The 27,823-nt window shown below is 37.6% G+C and overlaps 1 protein-coding gene across 1 annotated transcript; it reads right to left on the reverse strand.

Annotated features, from left to right (window-relative positions):
- Positions 1-358: 358 nt before the first annotated feature.
- Positions 359-27,755, reverse strand: doc2a (double C2-like domains, alpha). The gene is made up of 11 exons (XM_058771639.1): positions 27,408-27,755; positions 20,405-20,724; positions 18,356-18,435; positions 18,099-18,173; positions 16,764-16,873; positions 15,790-15,916; positions 13,805-13,864; positions 6,208-6,392; positions 5,358-5,439; positions 4,131-4,227; positions 359-1,383 (listed from the first exon to the last, which is right to left on the reverse strand). The coding sequence occupies exons 2-11, from the start codon at positions 20,718-20,720 to the stop codon at positions 1,247-1,249; spliced, it is 1,269 nt and encodes a 422-aa protein (XP_058627622.1). The 5' UTR covers positions 20,721-20,724; positions 27,408-27,755; the 3' UTR covers positions 359-1,246.
- Between the last annotated feature and the right edge of the window lie 68 nt (positions 27,756-27,823).

The raw sequence follows: 27,823 nt of genomic DNA on the forward strand, positions 1-27,823 counted from the left end.
ATTGAACACATAATCAACCAGATGCATCTCGAAGAACCACAGAATCAGTGCAGTGGTTTTTCACAGTAGGAAAGGCTGATATTATCTTGGTTTGGAATCCCATTTAGAGAGTATCTTATTGCTTATTGGTGTAAAGATACCCAAATCCACAATTGCATGAATAACACCACTGTCGCTCCCGGAATGAAGCCTTTGCAAATGAGATCATTCAGATGAAGTGTGCTTATATGTTGGTGGTGTGCCATGATAGATGTTCTGCTTGCTGGAGCGATTGTGAATTGTAATTCTTAAGAGGTTTCTAAGCTCGCTTCAAGAGGATGCAGGGAAATGACGCACATCTTAAAGAGCAATGCATTTCAAATGTATTTTTCAATTTGTACATAAGCACTTATAGAAATGTAAACCACAAACCCTCAAGAATACAGCACTTTTTTTTGGTACAAAACAACCAGACAAAACACACGCGTACGCATGCAGACGCACTCCAGATAGTCCTAGTATACGGCACATATAAACATTTGGTTCCAAAAATATATCAAGTAATTAACGTACGCGATATCAAATTGTAGCATGTCCATAAAACCCCTTTTTAAAGAAAAGTAACTACTGGAAATTGAAAACCGCCAGGTTTGAGACCTTGGAAAACACAGTTGGTGCAAAGTAAAAAATGTAAACATTGCATCATGCTACAAAAAGGATAGTCTATTTCTTAGCAGTACACATAAACCTGCTCCTGATGAAATTGTATTTGTTTCAAATATGATTGACAACATTGAGAGGACAAGCCCTTAAGGACCTTCCCATGTTGTCATGGTGGTACCATGTGTTTATCACTTTGATGCATTAATGGCAGGCAGTTTACATGCACCCCCGTATATTGTTAAAGATGCGCCGTCTGCAAGCATTACGAAAGCACTGAACATTGAAATACATTATAATCGGTTAATCAAAAAAGATAATTGTGCTACACAAGATTTCATAAGAGTAAAATACACTTCAACGTTACAAAATGTGTAGAAAACGTGCAGCAATGAGCGCGCAAGAGAGAATTGGGTGAAAGGGGCGGGGACTTGCTTTGAGTGACACCAAGTCAGAAGAGGACTTGTGGCCCATTCTCCACTCTCCTTTTTACTTCCAACATCTTGGCCCCTACTTAGCTCATATAATTATCTCCATGTCCACCTCATATCAATCAAATCCATTAACCTATCATGACTGATTTCCTCGTTCCTGGCAGGACTCTTCCTCAGTCATGGCAGCTGGTCTGAGGCAGCTCATTGGCCAGAATGTGCCAGCGCTCCACCCTTTGACCCTTGTTCCTCAAGCAGTCCATCCAGTGGCGGAGAGCATCTCCTTGGACTTGACAGCTCAGGCACACACCACCTGCCATTCAAGAGCATATTTGGAGTTGTGTAAGTAAGTCTTAATGGATGGATGACTGTGATCAGAATGAAAAAGTACCGCTTACTGACTACTGCATAGTATATACCAAATACTGCTTCTTGTGTGAAACAGAACATTATGCAGTCATTAACATATCAAACAGTTGTGCATGTTTAAATCAGCAAATGTAATCATCTTGAAAATATCGCATATCATATGGGATGCACGTCTTATCAGTAATATATCAGCTGATAATAAAGATTTTTTTTAAATATAGATATTAGATATATATTTTAAAATAATTTATTAAATATAAGTCAGCTTATTTTTGGATATTTAATGTCACATGCTCATTCTCCCTATATTTACTTTTAGATTGCCTTTGCTGTCATGTTTAATGTTTCAAACTAAAATAATTTAATATCACAATCTCAGTGACCATTAAATTTTACACTGTAGATTATAATGTGCAATTGAATTAATTTATTACACTATAGGAGTATAAAATGTATTGATTTTTCCATTAGCATAAAATTCTTAATCCATAGCATGAAAATAAGTATTATATATATATTATATATGTATTATAATTTTATCAGTGCTGGCCAAATTTTTAGCATTGTTGCATCCCTGCTGATTTTTTTTATAACAATGTCTTTAATGTTGGTTTCAAAATGTCTTTTAATCTTATCAAATTATGAGTCAAGAACAAGATGTTAAAAATGACAAACAGTTTACTTCTGCTCTATTCATTACATCTAGTGTATTGCATTGTGGGATATAGTATTTCACACAGAGTGCTCTCTTTAATAATGCATATTTTAGCAACTGCAGTAGGTCATCTGGGTATTCCTTTCATATAGAAAATTAGCATGCTGTGCACAGTATATAGACTATATACTTCAGAAATATGATATGATAGCAGAGGTGGACAGTAACTAAATAATTTTACTTCATTACTATAATTAAGTACAATTTTCAAGTATCGTTTACTTCACTGGAGTATTTTTATTTTGGGAAACTTTTACTTCAATACATTTCAAATCATTTCATAAAAACATGTCGTTCCTTGTTCCATTTTGAACTGGAGAAATCGTTACACACTGAGACGTGATAGCAGTGTCCGATTCGTGAATGAGTTGATTCTTTACAATGAATCTGTTTGCAATTCGCACCGAACGATTCATTCAGGAACTGGAATGATTCGATTGCATCTGTTCTCGAGTCACTTCAACTCACTGATTCGACTGAGTTAACAATTCACGGAATTCACAAGTCTGACTCAAAATGAGCCAAGAACAGGAGATCCTCTGAGCTTGAGTGCACACACTACTGATGCTGTGAAAAATAAGTTTCTAATGCCGATTTTTAGCATTTATTATTGTACATGAAAATCATATGTAGGTCACGAGTGCTTTTTTTTTTTTTTTGCAAACTAAAATTGAATGAATGAATGATGCATTTATATAGCGCTTTATTGTGTATTGCTGTACACCCAAAGCGCTTTACAATCATGTGGGGGGGTCCCTTCTCAACCACCACCAGTGTGCAGCATCCACTTGGATGATGCGACGGCAGCCACAGGACAACGGCGCCAGTGCGCTCACCACACACCAGCTACAGGTGGAGAGGAGAAGGTGGGGATTATTAGGAGGCCATGATTGACAAGGGCCAGTGGCGGGAATTTGGCCAGGACACCGGGGTTACACCCCTACAAATTGCTATAAAAAGGCTGTTTAAGCCCCACTGTATGAAATGCTTGATCGTAGACATTTGTGCATTGGCATCTGAACGGGGTAAGTTTTATTTAAAAACTAAACATAATGTCGATTAATTCCCTCACATCTGCCCCACTGCCGTAGCACTTTCAAATGATGTAAAACCAGTATGTTTGCATTGCATTCTTCTTAAAATGCTAACACATTTTGCCCAATTCTGTTTTTATATTCTATGTTAATCTTTGCAAGCACACATTTGGTTTTTCCTTATTTCTATACACTATATAGTAGGTTATTTTCACTTATTTACACACTTGAATTATCAGTAATTTTTAGTCGTAGTTATTAGTGACATTTTTAGCAGGATAGAGAGAGTATAAAAAATTGTAAAATAAATACAAACATTCATCAATCTGTTTTTTTTTTTTTCTACTTTAATACTCATTTACATTAAAAATCAAGTACTTTTGTACTTTTACCCAAGTAAAATTGATAAATACTTAATACTTTTACTGGAGTAATATTTTAGGGTATCTGCACTTTTACTCAATTACATTATTTGTATACTTTGTCCACCTCTGTATGATGCTATCACTAACACAGCGCATGTTTTATTCTTCAAAAGCACATATAATAAAGATAATACATTTAATTTAGCAGGGTAATTTTTAGTTTTTTCGAAGTTGAACATGACGACACTGCTTTCTAAAAATGCAGCACTCATGCGCAAGACACTAAAAGAGACACAAAACTCAAGTGCAATGGTCAAACATGTCTGTCTCACGTCTGTTTTTGCATTCATAATGTGAGACTGAGGTTAGTAGAATGGAAAAAACGTGTTATTTTAACTTGAGTGGCGCAATATGGTGAAAAAGATGTGAGCGCAACGCAACGCTCATAGGCAACTGTCTAGTGCCTGTTTACAAAGATAAACATGGAAATGCAGTGCAATGGAATGCACAAACATGTTCTCCCATAGATGGTTGCAAAAAAAGCTCATTATAACGGATAATAACTGCATGCTCTCACCTATGAAATCGTTAGATCTTCCCAGATCATAGTCCCATACTGTGACCTCCAGTGTCTTATGGACCAGTTCGGATAGAGAGATCTCATAGAAAAACTCCTGTGGATGGTAAAATATGACGTGGATTATCGCAGCAGTTCAACAGTTTCATCACATTTTCAGTAGAATAGTTTGAAGGACGATGCCTCCGGTTCTCATTTGATCAACCCTTTGGCCAAAGCCCAAAATGTTATTTATTCATTGTCACTTTTGATTTCCCCTCATTCATTTCAAAGGACATTTTTAAACACAGAAAGATCTCATATGCATCATCCTAACAGCTCTGAAGCCACCTGGGGAATGATCAGAATATTAAACCCCATGAAAAGTTGCTTCAAAAACAAATTTCCAGAAACAATTGCCATTTGGTAGTTCAGCCAAACAGATGTTCTCGTCTGCGGCTTTCACACCCACTGACTGAAGCCTGGCATGTGCTTGAATAAAGGGGAAAAGAATGTTAGCAATAGAAAGCAATACATTTTAAATCGAGGCTGCTTTCTGGGGTATCCGAGTTAAATCATGCTGGGATCACAGGGATCAAACCACTGGACCTTCTTCTTCTGACCTCTACCTATCCCTCTCCCCTGAGCCAAAGGCAGCCACAAATGTTCACATAGTTCATAAAAAGAAACTGGAGCATTTTCTAAAGATAATATGTTGAGGAGCACTATTGCTCCTGCCTCAAATTTTCAGCACCCTCGTGAACAATTTTGATATGATTTGATATCATAGTTTTGTTGAGCGGGGCTCCTGTGGAGCAGAGGGCAGACCTGCTTTTAAGCAGATAGTGGCGTGTAAGATTGGAGTGAGCAGCCTTCAGTCTGAGCCAAGGAGTAATTATATGGCCAATCTGGGTGTGTATTACTTCTGAGTGAATGGAAACAAAGCACTTAGCCTTACTGGTGATCGCATGCCGCCCACATGACAGAGAGAGTGTGAGACAGACGGGAAGGAGGAGAGGGAGGAAAAGAGAAACGGAGGACATGACTAAAATGAGAAACGTACAGCATGGTGATGAAAGACAAACATGCGTTTAGGTGGAGGTCTTCTGGGAATGTAAAGTGAGCAAGGACGCAGCGCAAAGAGATATTGGACCAGACATCTCATTAACACTCAAAACGCTCGTGAGGCGCACGTGTAATGAAATGAGTGTGCCACACTCCCCGCCAGTCCGTCAAATACATCCATACCTCATTGAATTCTGGGTTAAGGGTCTTTTTAATCACTGCCGTTTTGTGTTTGGATTTCTTCTTCACATCTGGCTTCAGGTATCTGGAAAGAGAAAGGCAGATGGAAGAACAAAGTGAGGGCCGTAGGTAGAGCAGGGCAGTGGGAGAGCAGGAGATTAAAACAAGCGGCACCGCCGACGCAAGCATAGGAAACAGACTCTGGACACATTCGTACCAAGCTGTTTGCTTTTCGGCTTTTGTGGTGACGTCCCACCAGCTTCCATAAAAATTTGATTTGCTTTATGTACTGCTGTTAACTCTCAACCACCCTCCCCCAAGACACCCAGTTAGAATATGGCTTTGATCCTGAGGAAAAGAGAGAATGTGTATGTGTGTGTGTGTTTGTGAAAGGAACGAAAGAGCGAGAGAGAGAGAGAGAGAGAGAGAGTGACTAGAAGGGACGTGAGCGTGGGTGGGGGTCCTGTCTGTTCTTATGCCATTTTGCCTGGGGAGGAAGAACTGTTTGGGAGCGTTTATTTTAATACATGATGTGAGAAAAATAATGAGAGATTAGAGGGGGGGGGGGCACAAATGAGAGAGTGAGAAGCAGAGACACATCAGAGGAAAGACGTAGGACGTACAGAGTTTTTTTTTGTCTTATTATAGGTTACTATCCGTTTCTTTTCTCTCTCTCGTTTTACAGATTCTCCTACTCGCTCTACACCTCTGAGAACTGTTTATGGCACCTCCCTTCCAAACCAGAGTTCTTTTTCCTTTGCCCTTTTTGTTTTTTCGCTTTTTTTCTGGATCCCCAGCAAGTGTTTATTCGCTGCATGTCTGTGCTTTCTCAGTGTTGGTGCAGAAATCTCACGTTTTCACATAGGGATCTGAGAAGCCGTTGACATCCATGGCTGCCAGATGGGCACAGCGTAGCACTCCGACGTACAGGCCCCCTCGCCGGCCTTCTGCTTCGCCCTCTGCAGGTGGGGGCAGGAACTGCAGCGAGAGCAACAGGCGGCCTCTCTCTTCCAAACTGGTCAACTGTTCATTCTCCCACTGCAAGAGAGAACAAATGAACGTTAGGTCCAAAGATGTAACTAGAAGGAAATACCAGTGGTTGCATGAAATAATGTTGAGGTTTTAGGTAGGCTTAACTGATGCGCATATGAAATGCCGAATCACGCCTTGTTTACACTCGGTTGCACAAGAATCAACACAGTCACTGTGGTGGAAAGGCAGCTATATAGGGATACACACATAGATGGAAGACGAGGCCAATCAGAATTTCATATGCAAATACTTGTAAGAAAGAAGACCAGTCACATCTGAGTATGCAAATATTTTGATGACACCATTACTGTTGGCTATATTTTAACATTCTATCAATGGAAGTATCCTTCTGGTATGATTTGTTTTGTGACAAATCGATTTTTTATGAACTTTTGTGCATTTTGGTGCCTTGGAGCGATTTTAACAGTGGGTCATCCATAAAAATGGCTGACTCCCTGGGGTAGTGCACTTATTATTGGACTAGAGAGCAGACTCACTGAGACACACCCTTAAATTTCCTAAACTATAAAGTGTTTTATAGAAGGAAATACCAGTTGTTGTAAGGCAGCAAAAGAATAATGTTGAGGTTTTAGGCAGGCCTAGGTTTAAGGCTTAAATGATGTGCATATGAAATGCTGAATCATGCCTTGTTTACACTTGGTTACACAAGAATCAACACAGTCATTGTGTGGTGGAAAGGCATGGAATCAGAATTTCATATGCAAATAGTTGTAAGAAAGTAGACTCATGCAAGAATGCAAGAATTCTGTTTTCGAAAAAAAAAACCACTTGGTTACATTTTAACATTGTATTGTTTAACTTTGTCAATGGAAGATTTTCAAACTTTAATTTTGAGCTGCGTCTCACTATGCTCACTAGCAAAATTTTGACGAGAATCAGAATATCGTAAACAAATTTGCCTTGCTCTACTAAACTTTGGGGCATGTTTACATGGTTTCAAATGTTAAAGACATTTATGGACGACAACTGTGTACATTAAGACAGGACTGATACGTTTTTGGTATGATTTGTTTTATGAATAATAAATTTTTTAGGAATTTTGGTGCTTTGGATCAATTTTGACTGCCATATGGGACGAAAAAAGTTGAGCCAACTTAAAATTTTAAGGCAACCAGCTTCAGCAGATTTTTGAGTTTTCTCAACTTGTCGTTTTAAGTTTATACAACAAAAAATTGAGAATCTCCCACAAAAATAAGTTAAGCAAACTCAAAAATCTGCTGAAGTTCGCTCAACTTTTCTTTTTTTTTACAGTGTGGGACAGACTCCCTGGGATATAGTGCACTTACTACTGGACTAGGGAGCCTTAATTTTTTATAGTTTAAAGTGAAAACACTAATAAAAACAAAACTAAAATAATAGCTCACCTAAGATTGGTTCATGCTAAATTAAGTTTAATACTTAAGGTTAGAGGTTTAGAACAAACCCAACCAGGAATATCACTCCTGTGCCGTCTTGCAAGTATTGTAATAAATCATCTATATTGAAAGTGACTGTGTAAGAGCCTCTGTACACAGCATACAACTGAACCAATGACAAGGACTATCCTCTGGGTAAAATCTGATAATGTTCACATGTAGAATAAATATAAACAGTTGGTTATGCATGATGTTAGTGTAATGTGACATCTATGCACTAGACTTTTTTTCATACCCTTTAAAATTTCCATAAATAAAAAAACTAATATTGATTCTAATACAAAAGAAGGTTTAATCTAATCTTAAAATAGAAAATCCCTATTCAAACTCTTGTAGTCTTCTACAAATGCTCTATGATGACTAGTATGATTCAGATTCACCACACACAGACAGTCATTTATCATTCTCTCTTCTTGGTCTGTTTAGGCTTAGCTCAGCATCAGTGACTTTCAAAGGGGAAGCGGGAAGATCTAAGCACAGCCTCTTCAGGATTTTGTGAGATATGGAGACTTAATGAGACATAATTGTCTGATTTGGTGCAACGCTTACACACACCACACATTAGTAAGGCTTGAGAGACACTTATTTGAATGCACATTAATAATGCATGCAGAGAATGCTCAAGTGTGACTCTGAATATTCAGTGCTTACACCGCGAGAGCAACAATATTTACATGAAATATTCGATAATCCATCTGTACGGATTACAAACGTTCATTTTTATTATTTGTCTCAGTCAGGAGATATAAAAGAGTGTAATGGGGAAGATCAAAGCTTAGACATGCAGAGACAGAGAGGAAGCACAATAAAGATCATAGCCAGGTGTGTGATTTCTTTCATGTCTACAAGTCCAAATATATTAGATAAAATATTAAACTCACAAGTTTTAAAGATGTAAATCATTTTAGTTCCTTTTTATCTTCACACAATATCACAATTAAGTGAACACACAGTTAAATTTTAAATGAATTCACTTTGATTTGAACAGATGCTGCTATTTTTGCCAGGTCCCTGTGCGGTCTGCACTAATGAAACAAAAACTGGCAGTTCATTAAGATTCATTTTTAAGTGTTTCTTCATTTTTCTCTCTTTAATTAAAATCATTTTAAGAAACATGCTGGAGTTTCTTGTATCCTCAGTTTAAATTACTTTTCTGTTGGTCTTATCTCTTATCCCTTATAGATAAACGCCATATCCTGACATTATCCTCCAGGATGTGACATCATTTTTTTGGGAAAACAATAGCACAAACTTAAGTAAATACTACCAGTGATTTGATTTCTGTATTGTTTTGGGGTAACAGTTGGTTTGTCTCATCTGAAAACATTCCATATTGTCTGTTAAAATGTCATAACCGGCAATATATCATCAAAATAGTTACTCTCAATCCCTCACTAATAAGAACTAACCTCTTATTTATTTCTACATGTCCATCCTGTCCATACTTGCTGTTGTGCAAGTAATCAATGTACATGTTAAGTGGGTTTTCTATTAGACCCTTTCACAGCGATACTTTTTTAAATATAGGCATACAGTACATTTTTATTAAAGTTACAGAGCTCAGAAAGTACCGCATTAAGGAATATATAAAATGTAATGGTATATCACATTCAAAATTTTCAGAAATGATTTCTCAGGTATTTATGAGGAAAGTGAAGTATCTTTGCATATGAAAATTCACAAAGAATTTCATACTTTCATACTCTCTTCCTGCTTTCCTTTGTTTTAAGCCGTCTCTCTCTCTCTCTCTCTCTCTATGTCTCTCTCCCAGCCGCACCCTCAGCAACCAGCAAAAGGACAGGATCAATAGGGTAATCATCACAGTGTCTCGCTCACTGTTTGTTTTTCTAAAAAGAGCCTTGTTATTTCTAGTTCTTTACCTTGCACTTTGAAATTCCCCTTACAGCCCCGTCTACCACATTGTTTGTGTGTGCGTGTGTGTGTTTGTGCCGGGGTTGCGGCTGAGTTTGCCCATTAGTGAGAAGCATGCCAAGCCAAACCTGTTTGCTGGCAAGTGTGATGTTTCATTAATGTAATTGTGAGGGGACAGATACAGATTGTGTGTGTGTGTGTGTGTGTGTGTGTGAGACAGAGCTGGAATGAGTGAAAGTTGCATTGCCAGACCTTCATTAATTTAACAGTGAGGAGACACACACACAGATAGTGGGCAGACAGAGGGGCGACCCCTGCGTTATAAACAGACAACTCATAATGCAAACAGCGAGGAGAGCAGCCCAGCTGTCTAATGCTCAGGAGACAGACAAAATAGCTGCACATATAATTCCCTGCTGCATGAGGTCAACTAAGAACCGCCACTTACAGTCTGCTGCAATTGTTGCAGTTTCCCACTCATGTATTTGTATGTTGCAGGAGGGCACATTAATATGCGATGTTAAGATAAAAATGCATACTTCAGGGGAGAAGAGTGGATTTCGTTTCCACTCTTTGCATATATATGAAATGTTAGGTATGATAAAGATGTTTCAGTATAATTAAGGGTGTAGGTTTGATTTTGTTGTAGACATGAAAGCAGCCTCCATCCATTTTTGCTTTTACAGTTGACTTTTGACCACAATTTCAACAATTTGTACCATCAAGTACAGCATTTATTTATGGTAGCCAACATACTCATAACTCATAACATTACCATTTAGCTCTATACACTTCATGATAGAATATCTAAGCATGCATTCGTAAAATATGTTTTGCAGGTTCTGACAGTAAGGCTTATAATATTAGCTTCAGTTAAGTTAAGAGTAACTAATGATGACAAGGATGCAGTTTAACAGTGACTGATTAATAACTGCACTCAATAAACAGGGGGCTTCTTAATTACGCCGTACCTCACTTTATTGTAATATTATAAATGAATTGGACCAATGATTATTCTGAAAGAAAACATGCCCCTGGACTCTAACTGTAGTAATGCACATCTAAACTGCACGCTCTTATTTCATTGTTGTTGTCAACAACAGTTTTCTTTGGACATTCAGGTTAACAGCGATAAGTTGAAGTTAAAGAAGGAACATTTTATTATGAAACTGAACTGTGCTTGTATGTTTTGTACACTTATGTTCTCAAGTAATGTCAAAATGACCCATTTCAGATGCAGCCAAAATTACAACAGTGCTTACATATAGGTATATTTTAATTATTTGATTCAAATTATTGCTAGGGACAATACAGTAGTCGCTGGATATCAATAGGAACATGACTCTAGCATCCCTACTGAATTCTACGCCCTTGAGTATAATGAAATCTATTGTAGCTCAATAACTCTAATTAAATGCAAACATCGTATATAAAAAGTTTGAGCTTTTTGCTCGAAAATCTTTGTGGAACAAATTAGCCACAAGGAAGCAGATGGTGGCATAGCAGTGGCTTTCCTCTGACAGTGCAAGTTTCTGCGACTAATTAAAATGCCAATGACATTTCTGAATGGGATAAATTCATTTAGCACGGTTTAAATGTTGTAGCTTGAATTGCTTGGGCTTTTGGCTGCTGTGCTCCATGAGGTTTCAAACTAATGACCCCCATCATGCAGACTCACTAATGATAATGAGGGGGTGTATCCAGCAGGTAAACAGGTGCGCAATGAGGCTGGGAACACGCACACACATATCAGCGCTAGCACAGCTTTCATATTCAGATTTGTGTGATTAGCAGGCAGATGGCGTGGCACCAGTCACCAGCCTCCACCAGAATCTGTATGTATGCCAGTCATGACACCAAATCAAAAGCTTTAAATAAACATAGTGACTGTTGCGCCATAAACTCCGTCTGTGACTTTGTGATCCTTCCTTTGCATCTGGGGCATGTTCTCCGTATTCATTTAAAGGAATAGTTTCATATTTTGTCATATTTTTCTTCATGATTTTCCAAACCTGTATGATGACTTTTTTCTATAGAACACAAGAGGAAACAATTTATCAGAATGTCCATTTTACTTTAAAGTACATTTTAAATAAATATAATATTTTAATAATATTTGTCATGATTTAAAGAACTTATTTTGATATGCTAACTAACATCCTAAATCAAATGTGAAGTACTTGATTATAATTTTAACTTTTGTGTGTTAATTGAATATTACACTTAAAGTAAATATACTGTATTTTAAATGTTCCAAATTGAAACTTCATTGTTACAAATGTGGAGCTACAAATATTTTTAAATACATGACACACAAGTTTCAATAGAAGTTACATTAAAGTATATTTTAGATACCATACATTGTCAGTACATTTGGCAGTGCACTTTAACTATATTTCAAAGACATTAGACATTATGAAATTAATATACTTAAGTACCTACTTAAGACGGTCAAAAAAGCTAATCTAATAGCATTTAATATAATTTAAACTGTAATACGTTTTCATTTAATTGCAATCACCATGCAATTAAGTGCCTGAAACCATTACTTTAAGATCGCCCCTAAGTATTATTATTTTAGGTTTATTAATTTCATAATAAGTACTCTTCTTTTTGTTTGTTTTTAATTTATGCTATAGTGTACTACTTTTTCACAAGGCCAGGGCCTGTTATGCAGAAGACTTTCAGGAATAATGACGTACGTTTCAGTCTGTTCCTTAAAGAAAGTTATTGAATGGCTTCAGATGATTTCACCTGCATTAAAACCGTGCCTTACATCCCCTTTTGTTCTCTACAGAAGAAAGAAAGTCCGGTTTGGAATGTCATGAGATTTTATTTGCTGTAAAATGATTGAATTTTTGGGTGAACTGTCCCTTTAACATAATTTCATTTCAAACCACCCCCTGAACCATCACTGTCTCTGTGATCCCTCTAAGCAGTCCAGCAGTTTTCCCCTGTCAGTTCTAGTTCTCTTCCTCCAGAGACCTGTGAGTGTGTTGTCTGTCACTCATCCGGCACCCTCTGTCCATTCATAACCCTGTAACCTCTCGCTCCTTTTTTCTTCGTCTTCCCTATCTATGCTGTCCGTGGCTTTCTCCTGTCTTTTTTTCCCACGTAATCTCTCCACTTCCTTTGAAAATGTTTTTATTCTGGTCTCCAGAAATCTCTATTGCTTTCAGGTGGGCGGCAAAATGTTCTGCAGCCTCTGTCCTTTCAAATTTACCATTTATCGGTTTATTAATGAAAGAAATGAGAAACAGAGTGAGAGATGAATACGAAATGCGCGTTTTAAGCAATAATCAAAGGAATGAACGCGCAATCACAGTCGGAAAGTGGTAATCCTAATGTGGCTAGTGTCCATTTATGTGCTTTTCAGTACTGTTATGTCACCTAATTAATATTCATGAGCCAGGCTGATAAGCTCTACAATGTGTCCCCCCAGTTTCCAGATTGTTTCTACGTCTCTGGTTAAATCAAAAGAAATGGATCTGAATTCTCTCTCTCTCTCTCTGCCTCACATTTCGGCAGCGTCTGTCATGAAATTGTCAACACTGGGCATCGGCAATGTAAGTGCTGTACAACACCAAGTTAAATAGAACAAATTGTCTCTCATCTCTCTGGAGGCCACAATGCCGCTCGGCTAATCTTATCCGTCATTTATGGATGCCACTTTCCTTCTTGTTGACAGACAAAGCAGGGATTTGCTTTAAACACGGAAATGCTCAAATAGTACATTCACACGCCTGCCTTCTCCTTAACCGACCCCATCCTCCACTCGTAATCCTCCTTGTGTCCTTTTTACTTTCCGGTATTTCTCATTGTGGGGCACCTAGCATGTTGAGAACAATTTTGGATGGTAATGAAAATGCTAATCGATTTCTTCCGTCCCACTTATCATAATGTGCTCAGTGTTCTTATTGAAATGCAAATGAGGTTAGATCCCAATGTGAAAACATTTGAGTGAGAGAGTATTAATCAGCAGGCAATTATCAGTTTGCAATATTTAAAACGTCATTGCTAACTTGCATCCGGAAATGTCAGTGCTTTGTTAATTGTCTTTTTTGCTGGGAGAGAGACAGAGTAAAAACAGGGGGGTTTGGGGTAGAGTACCTCTCGTAGGTAACAGGAAATCCCTCGCAGTGCGGCTCCCATGGCTGTAGGAGAGGGAAACTGGCAGATACAGAGAGAAAGGAGACAGAGATGAAGTGAGCAGAGCCTCTGTGTGCCTCTGTATTTGTCACTGGCTACATTCATACAGACAGTGTTTTACATTGATAACAGATGTGACTCTCAAACTGATAAGAGCTGATGGAATGTCTAAAGAAACATGCAGTTCTGATATGAGGAGGCAAAGTCCTCACTGTTTATTATGATGTAAATTCATCTTCCAGTTACACTTAATATTGACATTTTTTAGGTTTAATAAATAAAAATTAATTAACAAAGTAATTATTGTTCTGTTCATTAAAATGATAAAAACTGATTTTAAATTGAACTGAATTGAAAATTTTGTTCAATTTTAAATTGAACCTTAAACTGATTTTAGTAAACAAAGAAGGTGGCGGTGTTCAACTCGGGAAGCTCTTATCACAATTGACATGTTACTTAATAAACATGTCGAGTCGAGGTGCAAATTCATCCATCAATTCTAAATTAACCAACAGCAACTTGGAATGCATTTTTAGCTAAGAGTACAGCGCAACATTTGGGTCGTGCCCAAACTCCAAAATTGATAAAAGTAGCTCTGATGAAAGACACATCTCAATGTATAAGGTAATTGTGCAATACATGCAAATTATACTGTCATATTTTGTCCATGCAACTTAGCTAGTTTTATTTGAAATGAAGAAAAAAAAATAATATCATACATTTCAACAGATTTACCATCAATACAAACACTTCATTCATTGTCTTTTCATCAAAGAAAATCCCTCTCGTCCAACTTGTAAATACAATTTTTCCAACAAGCCATTAGTCTTAATCATTTAACTATGTTAATGTGTATCTCTTAAATTACATATCATATTATAAAAGTTAAAAATGGTCAAATTAAAATTTTTGGTTTTCTTTGTTTTTAGCACAGTTAGGAAAAATTCAGAAGTGCAGAATTGGTTGCCTGTGAATTCTTTTCCTTTGAATTTAAATTCAAAGAAAATCAATACCGGTAATGCATTGTAAAAAACTAAGCTTTCATCAACTTTTCCTTAGCATTTAATTTATTGAATACTGCCTGTCTGTCTGTCTGTCTGTCTAACTATCTGTCTATCTATCTATCTGTCTATCTATCTATCTGTCCATCCATCCATCCATCCATCCATCCATCCATCTATCCTTCTGTCCGTCCATCTGTCTGTCTGTCTGTTTATCTATCTATCTATCTATCTATCTATCTATCTATCTATCTATCTATCTATCTATCTATCTATCTATCTGTCTGTCTGTCTGTCTGTCTGTCTGTCTGTCTGTCTGTCTGTCTGTCTGTCTGTCTGTCTGTCTGTCTGTCTGTCTGTTTATCTATCTATCTATCTATCTGTCTATCTGTCTGTCTGTCTGTCTGTCTGTCTGTCTGTCTGTCTGTCTGTCTGTCTGTCTGTCTGTCTGTCTGTCTGTCTGCCTACCTATCTATCTGTCCATCCTTCCATCCATCTGTCTGTCTGTCTAACTATCTATATATCTGTCTATCTGTCTGTCCATCCATCTATCCGTCTGTGTGTCTATCTGTCTGTCTGTCTATCTATCTATCTATCTATCTATCTATCTATCTATCTATCTATCTATCTATCTATCTATCTATCTATCTATCTATCTATCTATCTATCTATCTATCTATCTATCTATCTATCTATCTATCTAGCTATCTATCTATCTGTCTATCTATCTATCTGTCTGTCTATCTATCTGTCTGTCTGTCCATCCATCCGTCTATCCATCTATCGTCTGTCTGTCTGTCGATCGCATTAACTGGTGAAGATTAACAAGAACAAGCTTATATTAATTAAATTCAGATCAGTCGTTGATCACAATGATGTTGCATTAACATCATGGACTCTTCTCACATTCTCAGAAAGAAACAGTGGATCTTATGTGTATCTTACAGGTGGTGGATGTTCTAAACAGGTGTAGAAACGTTTCGTCTGGTCTGGTTTCACACGTCGCAGGGCCACACGAGACTCTCCAATAAACTCATTGTGAGTCAGTTTATCCTCATCGCACACCGATAACCTGAGAAAAACAACAACAACATAAAAAAGAAAGTGAGAGAGTTATTCAATTATACTGGAAGGAGGGCAAAGATAAACATGAAAGTTGTAAATGTAGTATGGGCGAAAGTGATAAAAAGGCAATAAAAATATCTTCCACAGAGCAGCAAGAACTGGAAATGGCTCAGACAGAAATGTATATTTATGAATGGGATTAGGATGATATTTCTGGCTCTGACAGTTTGGTCGGAAGTAAGCGCCTGCTCTTTTTTTCAAAGGTTTGCTTGCGTGTTTGCGAAACCGTCACCCTCCTCTCTGCTCCTGTACTCTCCCTTGGAGATAAACGGCAAAATGACTTTTCTCTGACTACTGTCACCCCGCCATTGAAAAAAAGGCCAAGTCTGAAAACACCAGCAGTCCTAGTCCCAGGTTGCCAGGGGATACTGTTCATTTATATCATGAGCACACAAGTAATTTTCTGTGGATAATCGCATGATAAACCTGAGTGCTACAGCAGTCACTCCTCCTCTGGCGAGGTTCCTTGGAGATGATGGGGCTGAAGAGCACCTTTCAGCACTGCAAAAATATTCTGCCTAAATATATGCCGACTCTCCAAGACGTGCACAACAGTAGATGTACCCAGAAACTTGATCATTCCTGAAGGTTCATAAGCGACAGGAAGGTCTGCTAAGCAGACTCACTCTCTGTCACACACCTACACACCTACTGTCGAAGCAAGATATGCAGGCTACTGTCAAATCACTGCTCTCTGAGAGGAGAATTTTAAAGAAATATCCAGAATAGATTCACAGCCCACTTGGAGTCACCCATAAAGAGATATTCAAGAATGCACAGATGTCTTCACTAACCTCAAAGTCTTCCTGAGCATGTCCTCCTCGGTGATGCCAATGTAAGTGAGAGTCTCATTCCAAACAGGATTTAGAGAATTACGCACAGTTTTGGTTTTCAGTTTATTAGCCTGTGGGTGTAAAACATTTTGAATAAATGAATAAATAAAGAGTTAAGATTATATCTTAATATCTTAATCCTTTAATTCTCTCTCTCTCTCTCTCTCTCACACACACACACACACACACACACATACTAAATATGGGGTCAATAGGATTTAGATTTTTTTTTATCATATTTTTTATTCAGTAAGTACGCATTACATTGATCAAAAGTAAAGAAATTTATAATCAAATAAATGTTGTTATGTCAAATAACAGTGTTCTATTAATCAAATCCTGAAAAAAATGTATCATGGTTTAATAAAAATATTAAGGTATGAATCAACATTCATAATGAAAATATTTCTTTAGCACTAAATCAGAATATCAGAATGATTTCTGAAGGATCGTGTGACACTGAAGACTGGAGCTATGATGCTGAAAATACAGATTTGCATCACAGGAATAAAAAAATGCATATCAATTATGGTAAAAAAGAATACAGTTATTTTAAATTGTAATAATATTTACTGTTTTTACAGAATTTTCATTCAAATAAATGCAGCTTTGTTGAGAATAAGAGACTTCTTTCAAACACAGTTAAAAATCTTACCAGCCCCAAACTTTTAAATGGTAGCATATTTAAATGCTATAAAACATTTTGAGTAGTAGTTGTTTCTGAAATAAAAGTAGTAGATATTTCAGAGGAACTTAGCATGTAATCACGTTGTCATGTTTCTTCATTTTGATTATATTTTCATAAATAAAACTCCCAATATGGCCAAAAATATGTGGAAATTCCCTTTTTGGCTAGACTTCTTGATACCACTGAAGGCAATTTTTGGGACAGTTTGGGGAGCGTGCTTTTCTGTTCCAGCATGATAATACTGTGCACAAAGCAAGATCTATAATGAAATGGTGTAGAAAAACATGACCGGCACAAAGCCCAGGCCCGGCTCCCAATGAACACTACTGGGATGAATTGGAACGCAGACAATCAGTCAGGCCCCATCACCCAACGTCAATGCCTCTCTGATGCTCTTGTGTCTAAATGAGAGCAAATCCCAGCATCCCATCCCAAGATCATCTCCCTATATTAATTCCTGTAGTTCTGAGAGTAAATGTTCAAGAAGCACATATGGGTTTGTTTTTTGGGCATCCATGTATTTTTGGCCATATAGTGAGTCAAAGGTCATGTTTTTTTTTTTTTTGATGAAACAACAATAGCTCCAAACAGGATCTAAACTTGCCCACCTTACATGCTCCTGGTAGAAGATGAAGTTTAACATAAGGGTCTGCCAAGCCATTAAAATCCATAGGTTTCAGACCCTACAACAAAAACACAATTTATTAGACAAGATCTGCTGAATAAGAAATATAAAGAAACGACAGTACGGAGCTCTGTTGAAGTAGAACAAACTGCTAAAGGGTAAATCACCTGCAGGTTTTGGAGTGTGAGTCACGAATAGGTGTGAGTGTGTAGTGAACTGCAGAGGTGTGAGACACGTTACCTTGGCTCTGATGATGGTACAGTGGAGTGAACTGTTTGCTCTCTCATACCTCAGTTCAAATTCTAACGTCCCCAGTGCAGCTACACAATAATAGGAATGATAGTATAAATGTTAATAACATCTATACCATAAAACCTGACAGATAGCAGATTAAACAATTCATTATGCAGTGCAATTATGAGGCATGCATATCTGACAGATGGTAAGATGGATAGCAACATTACAAATTGCCTTTGTATTAAGCCTGTACAGTTTATTTTGCCAATGCAAAGCATAGGCTTAATATTGCACAATTATTAGCATAATAATTCACATTTAATTTTTGCCAGGCAGTCTAAGGAAAAAAACAGTTTAAATAAGATAATATGAGAAACAAAATACCTTGCTATGTTCAATAGCTATGTATTCCTTCAAGGCATATACCAGGTAGCATGTTCATTTGTGGACTAACATTACCGTATTTAAAACAATAAAATACCTAATTATATTACATTCTACACCTAACTTCTAAAATGTTTATGTGACCTTTGATCATTGTTTTGTCCTCAAAGCCATTTTGAGTTGTAGCTGTGAACTAAAAAAGCAAAGTCTCCAATTTCTATTCCAAACCTAACTTGTTTTTGAGAACAAGGCCTCTTAAAGGGATCATATGATGCGATTTCAAGTTTTCCTTTCTCTTTGAAGTGTTGCAAGCTGTTTGTGCAGAGATAAGATCCCTGAAGTTGCAAAGACTAAAGTCTCAAAACCAAAGAGATATTCTTTATAAAAGTTAAGACTCGACCACGCCCCCCTAAAACGGCTCATTCAAACACGCCCCCACATGTCTATGTCACGGTGTGGGGAGATTTGCAAAACACCGCCCAAATGTATACGCAAAGAAAGAAGGCGAGACTTTTATTCTCGCTGTAGCATTGTTGCTGCCACCGGCGCCATGTCGTGGAGACGCTGTGTTTCGTTGTGAAAGCGAAGCTACTTTGTTTGGGCTTCCAAAAGAGGACACAACTAGAAATCAGTGGTTAAGTTGTATTTACAACACTGTTCCAGAACAGTTCAACCCAAATATTCGAGTGTGTGCATCGCATTTTACGGAGGACTATTTCATGAACCTCGAAGAGTAGCCTACAAATCAATATTGCGTCTTTTTTCTCATGCTGAACAACAATATTTTATGTATCTGCATTACTGTATGGGTAGGTTTAGGGTTGGAGTAGGTGTAGACATTAATAAAACACAATCTAATAGGTAGAAAAAAATTATTTATTGTTGGTTTCCGGTAGCTGGCGGGGCATAGAGGAGCAACAATAATGCACAGTATGTGGAAAATAATGTGTTTTTTGAACCTTAAACCGAATAAGCACATTGCATTACACCAAATACACAAAATAATGTTCTTTTTAGCAACGTCATATGACCCCTTTAAGATTCCCTTTCAGGTATTTTTTGACAGGAGATTACATTTTCTGACATAACTTGGAGATTTATTTAAACATACACTACGGATAACAGGTAAAATTATAATTTAAAATATAGTTTTATTGTAAATATAGTTATATAGTATATTTATGACTTTACGATTTGTTTTTATCTAAAGTCCTAAATAACAAGCAGCTACGGACGTTGAATTACTTCCCTGATGTAAATGTACCATCAGGAGACATACTGTATTGTTTTGTTAACGTCTTTAGTTTCCACAGTTGATTTCCACGGCAATTACTTGAAAAATTTTATATTTTACCTTTTTATTTAGAATTATTTGTTATATGAATAAATGTTATTTTAAAAGGTGCTGCGGAGCGTGTCTGTGCCCAAACTTCAGTGTGACTGCCACTTTACTCGTCAGGCATTGCTAAAATGCATGGCCTCTCAAAACTCCCATTATGCACTCACATGTGACTCACTAGCTACGAGAGCACAGTACAACTTATGTAACCTGATTATACTTTCATGATAGTCCTTACAGTTACAGTTGTGTGTTGATGTGTGACTAAAGAGTTTCCCTCGGATGGTGTGTGTGATCCTGTAGGTAGTTAAGACAATGTCATAACTTACTACTGTCATCGCTGTCCGAACTGCAGATGTCCACCGATGTCTCAATGCTGCTTGCTGCTGACAGAGTCCCACCCCCTCCTCTGGCCCCTGCCTGCAGAGGGGACAAGAGACCTCTGCTCGTTCCTCCAGAGGCCCCAACCCCCGGGCTGAGAGCCAATGGAGAAGCAGGGTTAGGAGAGACAGGCTCAGCAGTCGGGGAGAGTCGAGGGAAATAGGCAGAGATCTGTCTAATTGGTCGTATGGGGCCGGGACAGACGTCTATGGCCATGTGTTCCTGGATGGAGATGGTGAGCTTTTTTCCCTTACGCACCGTCATAGAGCTAAAGCAGAGAAATAGAGTGTTATTTTGACACTTCATGTCGACGGTCGATAATCCAAAATGATTTCAAGCACACAGACAATTCCAACAGAGCCAGCTGCGGTACAGGGATAGTTCACGCAAATATGATAATTCTGCCTTCATTTACTCACCTTCATGTCGTTCCAAACCTGCATGACTGATATTCTTCTATAGAACACTTCTATAGAATACAATGAAAGTCAGTGAGGTTCAAAACAGCACTGGATCCCAGTAACTTTCATCGAATGGGCAAAAATAAAACAGATTAAAAAAAATAATAATAATAACAGATTGTGTTCTACAGAAGGAAGTCAGTCGTACAGGTTTGGCACGATATGACGGTGAGTAAATGAAATGACCTGTATGTGAAAAGAACAATAACAAAGATGGCACACAGCACACTGTCATATGGAAGTGAACATTGAGGCCACTGAAGTCAACATTTACACCTTCATTTATAAGGTGATGTGCTACGGAAGCCAGCGAATTTGTGCACACACACACACACACACACACACACACACACACACACACACACAATAAGGAGGATGTTTTCCTACTATAGTTGTCCCTAAAATTTTGCTTGTAGCTGTCACCATAATACTTATGAGTTCTAACACCTCACTGTATCTTCATTGACTACCTTCTCAGCTTTCTTCCATATTAACCAAGTGACCAAAGAACTACCGGTACGCAAAATCCTTGGAGTGACAGCCAGAAGCACAGAATTTGTTATTTTAGAGACTGTTTACCAGCTAGTTGAGCCAGAAGACTTAACATGTTAAACAAAAAAAATCAAACCTTGACATAAAGCAGTCTTTGATCATATATCCAAATGCAAAACCTAACGAAAGTATATAATTATGTCTGAAAACACTTTTCTCGGCAAACAGGCATTGTGCAGCTCTGTTTGTAAAGAGGGCTAAACAGGCATTTAGTGGTGAAACCGTGGTATTACATTTGATTTGATATACTTCTTTCCAACAAATGACAGATCATTTCGCTAGATAAGGACCTTATTTTTCAGCTGGGACCATCTAGAGCCCTTTGAAGCTGCACCGAAACTGCAGTTTGGACCTTCAACCCATTGAACCCCTTTGAAGTCCACTATATGGAGAAAAATCCTGGAATGTTTTCCTCAAAAACCTTAATTTCTTTTCGACTAAAGAAAGAAAGACATGAACATCTTGGATGACATGGGGGTGAGTAAATTATCAGAATATTCCGGAAGTGAACTACTCCTTTAATCGTGAAACAGGAGAGAAGGGTTTTTTAATGACGCTTTAAGCTCATCGTGACATGTTTGTGACCAATTGTCATGGAAGCGTCAGGTCAAGTTACTGCATTGATTATCTTTTCTCTAAATATAAATCTTTTAAATCTAAATTTACATATACAAATTGCCCCATGAAAACCTGTACGAGGTTTTTTTGGGGTTTTTACATTTCATTAAAAGGCCATTGTTTAAACTAAAGATCTTTTCTTGAGACATCAAGGAAATGTAATATAAAGGCATTGCAGACATTTTACTGGATCGAGAGACCTATGTTAGAAACCAGAGCCAAAGGTCCCTTTGTTGAGCTCTACTTGAAAAGCTTTATAGACACAAATAAACACAAGAATTACAACTTATTTGCAGAGTGGAACTGCAAACTACAGCACAAGAGCAATAGGCTAGAGGCTGTGAGCATGAGTAGGTACAAAGCAGTGAGGAAAGAGTGCGGCTGGAGGTTCAGAGTTGGAGGAGAGTGGGCGTTTGGATGCTGCGGCTTAAGAAGTTTGTGCTGAGCTCTAGCTTTAAGAACTCGCCATCTAAGCCCTGCTCTGATTTATTTAGAAGTCGTGAGCAAAAATCTATGCTTGAATCCAGAAGCGGTGTTTGGCCGGTTTCCTCTTCCCTGCAGGCTTCCTCAGTCTTATTCAATGTAAATTGGAACCGCTGTTAAGCCTTTGTGGTTTCCTTTCTAAATTGAAGACCTTGTTCCAGAGACTTGTCCTCTGAACAGCCTTGTTTGTTGTTGTTTGTTTTGACAGACTGTCAGCTATGCATTTCATCTGTAATACCTCCAGAGACTGAGATTGACCTGGCTTGTCAAAACTGTTTCTGAGATGCCGGACCTGCGTGCCACAGCACACTTTCAATTCCGACCTCCTCTTGTCGCCCCTCAACGAGAGCTGAGCTGCAAAACAGTGCGGCAGTTAAGGTTTGTTAACTTCACTAAGCGCTTGGCTTAAAGCACCACCGAGAACCACAAATGGAGCAGCTTCACAGAGTAGACCACAAAATATTAGTTTTAAGAGTTACTGAGCTAGAACGAGGAGAGGATGGGAAATAGGTTTAGAGAAAATGAGTTCGTAATTTGATAAGATACAGAGAGAATGCACTTTTGACTTATTCGTGGTTCTAGCCAAAACGTCTTGTTTCTGAGGGCACATTTCATATGCAAATAAAGCTCCCCTGAGAATGTTTCAGGGTGTTTGCAGCTAATCCCTGCAGAAATAATGAAGAATTTCAATCAGGGAGGATAATTTTGGACTGTGGTGGTACCATGGAACAGTCAGCACCACTGTTAAGGTATGACAACCTGGCAGTTCATCCCAGTCCCTGTGATAGTTCCCCAATTGAAGGGGATTTCAAATGTTTTGATGCCATGAACCCCCAATTTTGATGGTCTCCTTCAAAGGAAACCCTTCTTAAAATGCAAGTGCACATATATATTATCATGTGTAGTACATTTGTGACCCTGGACCACAAAACCAGTGTTAAGTCGCTGGGGTATATTTGTAGCAATAGCCAAAAATACATTGTATGGGTCAAAATGATCAATTTTTCTTTCATGCCAAAAATCATTAGGATATTAAATAAAGATCATGTTCCATGAAGATATTTTGTAAATTTCCTACCGTAAATATATTAAAAACTAATTTTTGATTAGTAATATGCATTGCTAAGGACTTTGTTTGGACAGCTATAAACGCGATTTTCTCAGTATTTAGATTTTTTTTGCACCCTCAGATTCCAGATTTTCAAATAGTTGTATCTCGGCCAAATATTGTCCGATCATAACAAACCATACATCAATGGAAATCTTATTTATTCAGCTATAGTTATTATACACAAATTTTAAGGGTAAGATATTTTAAAAAAAGAAATTGCTACTTTTATTCAGCAAGGGTGCATTAAATTGTTCAAAAGTGACAGTGAAGACAATGTTACAAAAGATTTCTATTACAAATAAATGTTGAACTTTTATATTCATCAATGAATAAAAAAATATCACATATCACAAAAATATCACAAAATTAATACTTGATCAAATTGATTAGAATCAACAGTAAAGACGTTTGTAATGTACAAATAATTTATATTTCAAATAAATGCTGTTCTAACTTTCTATTCATCAAAGAATCCTGAAAAAAAATGTATTATGGTTTCCACAAAAATATTAAGCAGCACAACTTTTTTGAACATAATAAGAAAGTATCATGTGACACTGAAGACTGGAGTAATGACTGCTGAAAATTCAGCTTTGCATCACAGGAATAAATTAAATTTCTATATATATTCAAATAGAAAAATTTTATTTTAAATTGTAATAATATTTCACAATACTACAGAGATATTCACTTTGTTGAGCATAAGAGACAACAAAAACAAAACAAAAAACTTACCGACCTCAAAGATTTGAATGGTTTTGTAAATAAAACATGAATATTTCAATAATATTAATATTTACAGTGTTTAACAGTATTTTAGTTTAATTTTATTTTCATTATTTTTTAACCAAAAAAACATGGTACATTTGGTCAGAGTGGGAGAGAAGATCAGACAGAAATTCATAGCCGCAGTTTCAAGTGAAGGAAGAATGCAGGAATAGGACACATACTCATACATAGCTGACCTTTAAGGTAATTCTGGCCCATTTGGCCAAAAGCACATCATTACATGCCATTGCAGTGATTTCTACTTGTCAATCCATCAGGCCTTCCACTGTTTTGACAGGCATTATGGCTGTCGCCACGGTGGTGGCAGGTAAGTTGTCATAATGCCATTGGTGCAGCGCGGCTAATGAGATCATGACACATGGACGCTAACAAGATTAGCGATTAGCACAGTACCTCACGCCAAGCAGAATATATTTTTTTTCAGCCTTCAAATCAAATCTCTTCCCACCACCTGCTGTACATAATAATATGTGTCCATGATGTTTTATGAAGCCGGTTTGTTTCATTATTTATTTAAACATTTTCAATGATTTGCAATTCACTGGCGAGGACTGAAATCTAAGGATTGTTTTTCAGCCCTCAGACTGAGGGAAATGTCAATTTGCATCTAAAATCATTATATGACGAAATAAGATTTCGGAAGGAACGATACGTGCGCACTAGAAAAAATCTGAATAATAATGTAATTCTTATCAACTAAATGTGATTGTATCTTATATTTTTTCATCTTCAGACGTAGCTGTGTGGGCTCATTTAAATTCAAAAGTGATTTTATGTCTTTCAGAAACTACCAAGCCAGCAGCGAATTAGAATGTAATCCAATTTAAATAGACTTTATGTGTGCTTGACTTGGCAGGCAACTATAGACCTCATTCCTAGTAAAATCTTTTTAGTTTAAGCAGTGGTTTAAGGAACCAATTAGCTAGTAAGGCAATCTAGAACTAAGTTAGCTATCATGTTTACACTGTTTTAATCAATAAAAACAAATACAAACTTGCAGTAAGTAGCATGCACAAGGCAGCACACAGCCTCTCTTGCCTATTGCTTGCATTATGAACTGTGCGCATTACGCACTAGCCCGCTAACTCTGTGAGTGCAGTCACAAGATGAATGAATGTCAGCGCTTGAGATTGGATCACAGCAAGACATGAAGAGGCTGTTGAGAAGACGCCTCGGAGTGGGGGGTGGGATGTGGGAGTGAGAGGAAGTAATGAAGAGAGATATTCCAGTACTGTAAATTACTGACATGTTTGGCAGTGTGTTGTCACAGTACATTATGACACTGTTGGCACTTGTAGCCAAACTCACATCATGAAGCACAATGGCGAGATGGGATTTGGACTGCTGACAACATGCTTGCTGGCTGATTAAATTAACTAGCTGACTAAGCTGTGCAAAACTTTAATTGTGTAACTGACACATGTATCTGCTTATACAGACCTGTTTCGCTCTCATTTACTCTTTTGTATCAGTCTTTAAAATTCTTGTTGGGTTCTCTGCTGCTTCTGCCTGGAGGCTAAATCTACGCATGTTGATCTCCCACCCTCTCTCTCTCCGTCTATTTATCTATCTGTCTCTCTGTCCATCTATCTATCCATCCATCCAAACATCTTTATAAGAAGTAATCCTTTTCTTGAAGTGTATCTTTGTCTAGTGACACTTTGGATCAGGGAACACATATTAACTATTAACTAACTGTTTTCCCTCAATAAACCCCTAATTACTAATAATTAATAGAAAGTAAGGTAGATCTTTGTAGTAGTTATGTTTGGGTATGGGGTGGGGTTAAGAGATCTAAAATGTGATCATGCAGAATAAGGCATTAATATGTGCTTTATAACTGCCAATATGCAAATAATATGCATGCTAATGAGCAACTAGTAAATTCCTTAATCTAGTGTTACCATACACATGCACACACATACATTAATATATATATATATATATATATATATATATATATATAAGTAATTTTTCCAGTAAAAATATCAATAAAACTGTCTACAAAAAAATAATATAATATTAAGAAGAACAATAACAACAATAAACTTTCAATAATAAATAGATAAATACTAAGAATAAATCCTTTTGTTGATTCATTTTTATCATCAAAAAATAAAGAAACATTCTAAAATATGATTAACTTACTTCACTTGATCTATCTGTCTATCTGTCTATCTATCTGTCTGTCTGTCTGTCTGTCTGTCTCTAAACTCTCACTCGTGTCTCATCAGAGGTATCATGTTCTCTTTTATTCACACGAGATCAGTGGTCCTGATGAGAAGCACATCACCGTTTCACAGTCAGTCACTGTGTCACTCAGACACTGATGGATTACCAGAGAGAGAGAGAGAGAGAGAGCAGTTCGCATCACGCACTTTCCACAAGAGCTTCAAAAAAAGAAATGCATGCAGAGTATCTCATATCACAGTGTCACCAAGTATCAGATTATTCACATATCTTCCTGCTCTGTGCCAGAATGAAGTAAATTCTCCCCATCCAAAGTTAAGATTATGCAAAAACAAAACAGCAAATGAGAGTTGAGGGGTGGAGGGGAGGTGAGAGAGCAACAGGAAGAGAGTGAAAAGGTTAATGTGCACGCATACATGAGTACATTAATACTTAACGCACAATGAGTGGAGGTTGTGGAGGCTCACGCACTCAGAGAGAAAAGGAGAGGATAAAGGGACCAGCAGGAAACGGGCAGAGGGAACTTTATGTTAATTGTATTTCCAAATACTAGGAAGCACACTAACACAGCAAGAAGGGGTTAACAATGAATTGACTAATTACCAGAGAGACAGAAAGGGAGGGAGGGGTTTGCAAAGAGAGGGACAAACAAATAAAGCAATAAACAAGGAAATGCCGGAAGATTAAATTACATAACAGGTGCTAGGAAGTTACAGGCATAGATAAATAAGCATAATTTTCTCTTACCTTTGATTGTGTGAGTGTGAAAGACTCCCTCATAAACAAGTGAATTCCAAAGCACAGGGGTCTGCACTAACAGGTGGTGCAAGAGAAAGAGATAGAGGAAGGGAAAGAGAGAGAGAGAGAGAGAGAAGAGGAGGGGGAGGGAGAGACAGAGAGGGAGAGAGAGTGAGGAGGAGGAGGACAAGAGCCCGAGAGGAGTGAGTGTGTAGCATAACATCAGAGAATCTATAGGATTACACATGCAGAAATGTGAAGAAGAGGAGGAGGAGGATGAAGGATTTGGGAGAGAGGGAGGGAAGGAAGGATGATTGATGGGAGGAGGAGAGATTTGTTAGAATGCGCCATGGCAGGAGAAACGGTGGGATGGATGGAATGGGAAAGATGAAGTGTGTTTGGACTGAGCCACATGTGCTACAATT

Source organism: Onychostoma macrolepis, chromosome 03 (assembly GCF_012432095.1).
Source record: "Onychostoma macrolepis isolate SWU-2019 chromosome 03, ASM1243209v1, whole genome shotgun sequence".
Classification (NCBI taxonomy): domain Eukaryota; kingdom Metazoa; phylum Chordata; class Actinopteri; order Cypriniformes; family Cyprinidae; genus Onychostoma; species Onychostoma macrolepis.

Bases quoted from the DNA above. Each gene is read 5' to 3' on its own strand.
- doc2a (XM_058771639.1), bottom strand. From the start codon at position 20,720: ATGACGGTGCGTAAGGGAAAAAAGCTCACCATCTCCATCCAGGAACAC. The intron at 18,174-18,355 runs GTAACGTGTCTC...TTTTTGTTGTAG, and splicing joins GTACCATCATCAGAGCCAAG to GGTCTGAAACCTATGGATTT. The intron at 6,393-13,804 runs GTACTCTACCCC...TCTCTCTTGCAG, and splicing joins TTTCCTGTTACCTACGAGAG to TGGGAGAATGAACAGTTGAC.